The sequence below is a fragment of the Amphimedon queenslandica genome, unplaced genomic scaffold, assembly GCF_000090795.2.
Source record: "Amphimedon queenslandica unplaced genomic scaffold, v1.1 AMPQUscaffold_9882_Cont17885, whole genome shotgun sequence".
Lineage (NCBI taxonomy): Eukaryota > Metazoa > Porifera > Demospongiae > Haplosclerida > Niphatidae > Amphimedon > Amphimedon queenslandica.
This window is the reverse complement of record NW_003549847.1, coordinates 1-4,540: the sequence shown is the minus strand read 5'-3', so window position 1 is coordinate 4,540 and position 4,540 is coordinate 1. Positions and strand designations below refer to the sequence as shown.

At 33.9% G+C, this 4,540-nt stretch overlaps 1 protein-coding gene across 4 annotated transcripts; it reads right to left on the bottom strand.

The window, feature by feature from the left end:
• Positions 1-348: 348 nt before the first annotated feature.
• LOC109590540 (uncharacterized) lies at positions 349-3,975 on the bottom strand. 4 transcript variants are annotated; one of them, XM_020006436.1, is made up of 8 exons: positions 1,695-3,975; positions 1,299-1,586; positions 1,206-1,250; positions 1,098-1,148; positions 994-1,038; positions 848-949; positions 731-802; positions 349-689 (listed from the first exon to the last, which is right to left on the bottom strand). In XM_020006436.1, the coding sequence occupies exons 1-8, from the start codon at positions 3,892-3,894 to the stop codon at positions 571-573; spliced, it is 2,922 nt and encodes a 973-aa protein (XP_019861995.1). In that variant the 5' UTR covers positions 3,895-3,975; the 3' UTR covers positions 349-570. The 4 variants fall into 4 exon arrangements, with proteins under 4 accessions (XP_019861995.1, XP_019861998.1, XP_019861999.1 ...); XM_020006439.1 differs by having other exon boundaries at positions 349-686; XM_020006440.1 differs by having other exon boundaries at positions 349-686; positions 731-799.
• Positions 3,976-4,540: the final 565 nt, after the last annotated feature.

Below are 4,540 nucleotides of genomic sequence, written 5' to 3'. Positions count from 1 at the left end.
TGGTTCTATATTGGAAGGATTATTATTATGGAAGAGTAATCTTGATAAACATTTTGCTGGTTTGGATGACTGCATGATATGCTTCAGTATCATTCATGGATCTAATTATTCACTACCTAAAATGATATGTAGAACTTGCAAGAAGAGATTCCATTCATCATGTCTGGTAAGGTAGTGCATGTACATGTATTTTATTGAGTGTTGATACAGTGAATAGATATTACACTCATTTTGTTCAGTTATTATTTATTTTATTATTTTCCTTTCAGTATAAATGGTTCAGTACTAGTAACAAGAGCAGTTGTCCTCTCTGCAGGAACATTTTCTAATTTATTTTTGTGTGTCAACTAATTTTATTTATTTAATATCAGCAAAATTAATCGTCAAACAGCAAAAAGTGATCCAAATAATATTATTTGGATATCAAACAAAAGTGGCAGTTGTAGTTTTACATTTTAAAAATTAAAATATCAAATTAATAATCATTCAACTTGAAAAAGGGTAATTTTTGCAACTTGTATCCTGTTACAAAATTGCATTACATTGTTATAATAGTGGACGAGCTCACTATTAAAAATTTCTTCCACCTTGAATGACAAAGACCAGGTAGCTCATTATGCCCACAATAGCAAAAAGTGCAATGCATATAAATGCAATCATGACTTGCAAATAACTACACGAACTACCTGCTATAATAATTATTATTTTAAGAATTTTTGTTTTTGCTAACTTTTTTTGAGCTCTTGTGGAGATGGAGAAAGCACTTGAGGTTCCTCAACATTTAGAATTCTTTGGCGAACTACTTAAAACGGAAAATAATACTTATTAATAATATTAAATTTATTACCTGTGCTTTCTTCTGCTACTTGTTTCTGTTTTTCTTCTTCCTCTGCAATATGACTGTTGTCTTGTGCTGGCATTGGCTTGCTTTGTGGGCTTTCACTGAACTCTATAATTAAGCATCAACTTATTAGAATAATAACAAACACATACCAATACTACTGATTTCTTTCTGTAAACAATCAATTCCGCATTTTCCTACAATAAAAAAATAAAAATAAACATCAATTTATTAGTATAATATTGATAACACATACCAATACTACATGTAATTAATTCTTCCTGTGAACAATCAATTCCGCATTTTCCTACAATAAAAAAGTAACAATAATTATCAATTTATTAGCATAATATTAATATCATACCAATACTAATGATTTCTTCCTGTGAACAATCAATTTGGCATTTTCCTACAATAAAAATAACAATAATTATAAAAACAATTACACACAACTCACTGCGTATATAATCAGCTACAGATTTTTGACTTAATCTTTCAACAGCATTAGCAAGCGAGACATAGGTCACTCCGCCATTATCATCCACAGCATCAGCTTTTAGCAACCAAGTAGCAAGGCATTCTCTAAGAGCAGCACCTCTGGTGTAGTTGTACTGTATGTTTGAGAGTGTTGGATGTTGATAGAGGCCTAATTCTAGACCAAGTCCCTCCCAGTCACCATTAAAATAACCTTCTCTGAGTAAATTCAATACTTTTTGAAGGTAAGTGATGTCAAGTGTCTTTGAAGCTACGTAATAAAAAAAGATGGACAAAAGTTACACAAGCTATTATAAAACTAACGACAAAAACAGCAACATAACAATTACTTACTCTCATGAGTAAGGAATATAATTACCTTCAGTTGAGTTTTGATAAGTGAGATGAAACCAGCTCCAGTGTGTCTCTAGCCCACTGATAAGAGGTGGTTTTGTGCATAAAGTGCATTCAGCTTTCTTTTCATCTTCTTTTTTCACAATACAGTAGCAGTCCTCAGTAGAGCAACCAAAGGCGAACTCATGACTATCAGGTTTCAAGTTAATGGCGACACTACTTCTATTAATAGCTTCTGTTACTGCTTTGCAGATAAGTGGACAATATTTCAGTTCATTGGTTTCAAAGTAAATTTCAATATGTCGGTGTTTCTTAATGAAATGAATGGTGCCAATGAGTTCATCATGAACACGAACACGAAAAGACATGGCATCTCGATGCCTGAAATATTTTTGATGCATTCGGGGAGCTGCTGGAGGCAAACAAAATTGTGGTTGCTTGAATGTCATTAAATTGACAACTGCTAAAGGGAAAATTCCACGGGGAACAGGCAAAATTTGTGTAGTAATGGGATTGCGCCAGACTATTAGTAGTGGGTTAATATCTGACTTTGGAGGAGGACCTGAAGATCCAAAAGGAGGCAATGCGAATGGGCTGAAATAACCATCATCTATCTCAATGATGATGTGTAAGTGAAGCAAAAGCTTGATGAAATCAGATTTAGAAAATGCCCGATCATCTTTTAACTTGTCCAGCAGTGATTCAGTAAATATTCCTCTCTTCCTTAGGTTATGTAAACCATCAGAGAATAATATTTTTGCTCCCTTCTTTGTAAAGAGAGACAAATAATCTGTATCAATTTTATAAGTAAGAGCTAATAAACGCGAGAGAATATCAAGAATAGGATGAGGATCAACAAACACTATCTCTGGTAAAACTTGAGGATAATAAAGAATAATTGTGTATTTGTGAAGGTGCTGTAGAGCTAGCTTGGTATCATCTTCATTCATTTCAAGGCTCCTTCCAATAGACAAGACATCATCCATCTTGAGGCAGCTGTCATTTCCTGCTTTCTCAAGCAACTCTAACTCAAAAGCAAACCATCGAACTGGCATTTTGAATGTATCATGAGAGGTATCATCAGAAGTATCATCAGAAGTATCGTCAGAAGTATCGTCAGAGGTATCATCAGAAGTATCATCGTGAAATATTGCATTACAAAGCTTTTTGGATAGTTTTTGTCTTTCATAGCGAGAGTCAAGCATTGTATTGACTGGGAATATAATTTTACCAAGTTTAGCAGGAATGATGCGATATCCATTTTCGGCTCCACAGTCATGTGTTAATAGCGATAGCTCTTCGTTATATTTATCAATCTGTTCTTGTGTTGCTATATCTTCATGTGTACCCAGAACAAAATATTCTGGGTACTGAAGAGCCGTAGTATTGTCATCTGAGCATGGTGAGTGGTAAGGCTGTAAAATAGCTCCAGAGGACAGCACATCCTGTACAAATTCAATATTTGTATATGAAAAATCTTGGTCACAAGTAAATTGCCTTTCTTTAATTCGATACTTTAGATCAAGCTTCTCATCCTTACTTTTAGAAAGGTCTAGTGTGATGATATTCAGAGAAGCTGCTCTAGTAAACAAAGGCAATAACTCTTGAAAAGCTGTCTGACCACCAGAATCGATAATGTATACCCAACGACATTTTAAATTGCCTTTTGCAGTTGGAATGGCCTCAAGAATATCTTTGCGTATTTTACTTAAATAAGGATTATCTGCTCTGGTATCTCCTGATTCTATTGTATCTGCTAATTCTGGTTCTGGTATTGTTTCAGTCTCATTAGGAATATCAATAGGGCTAGGAATTGATTCTGAAAATTTCTTCTTTGAATCATGCTGGTCTTCTGTTGGTGCTTCTTTTGGTTCTGCAGATGCAGCCAAAGCTTCCTTTTGTTTTGATACTTCTTCCTTTAAATCGGATGCCAACCTTGAAAGAAGAGATTTAGCATCAACTTCTTTCATACAACCATCTGCAATCGATATTCTTGTAGCTTTGACAGCACGGCAAGCTATTGGTGTGCTGTCAGTGACAGCATTTTTGGGTGGGTCTTCATTGAGTAAGAGACGTCGAGAACATGTTTTACCAGAGCCAGGAGGACCAAGAATTTGAACACGTTTGACAGTTAAATCAACTGTCCCTTCTTGTAACCATTTAGCTACAGCATCTATAAAAGCAAGGAAAGTAATCATGATAAAACCAAACTTTTTAAAGGCCATTACAGACAATTAAGGCTGATATTGGCAATACATTGCATTATATTAATGTGCAATTAATGAAATAATCAACTGCCAATGTGCATCAGGGATGTACAGGCTGGAAAAAATTAATCAATAAATTTAATTAAGCAAAATTAGCAGACCTGCTACAAATTAAGTTCACAAAATTAAAACCACATAGGCTACTAGGCTTAAATTAATATTTAGAAGAGTTCTGGCTTATAGAATTTTAATAAACCAATGTTTGATGTTAAATAAATTTTAAAACATTCAAAACAGCCATGTATTTTAATAAGTTCACTTTTCTACACTCAGCAATTTATAATTCTATTACCTACACATTATTATATACATCAGTTATTCATAAAAATTAAAGCTATAGCTAGTAATTTTGGAAGGGGCATTTTGGCAAATTTGGCCATGTCCAATAGCACATGCATGGGCACAAACTATTCCACCAAATTAAAACCATCCAATTACCAAACTATCAATTTGTCAAAAAATTACCCTTCAAAATTTCTTGCTAGGTACATAACTCTGCTAATGGCCAGGCTAAAGTTATTTACAAAATACAAATGCAACTTAATGTACACAAAATCAAACTATAGGGTTGGTCTATAGTAATGACTGTACATAGTACTCACTA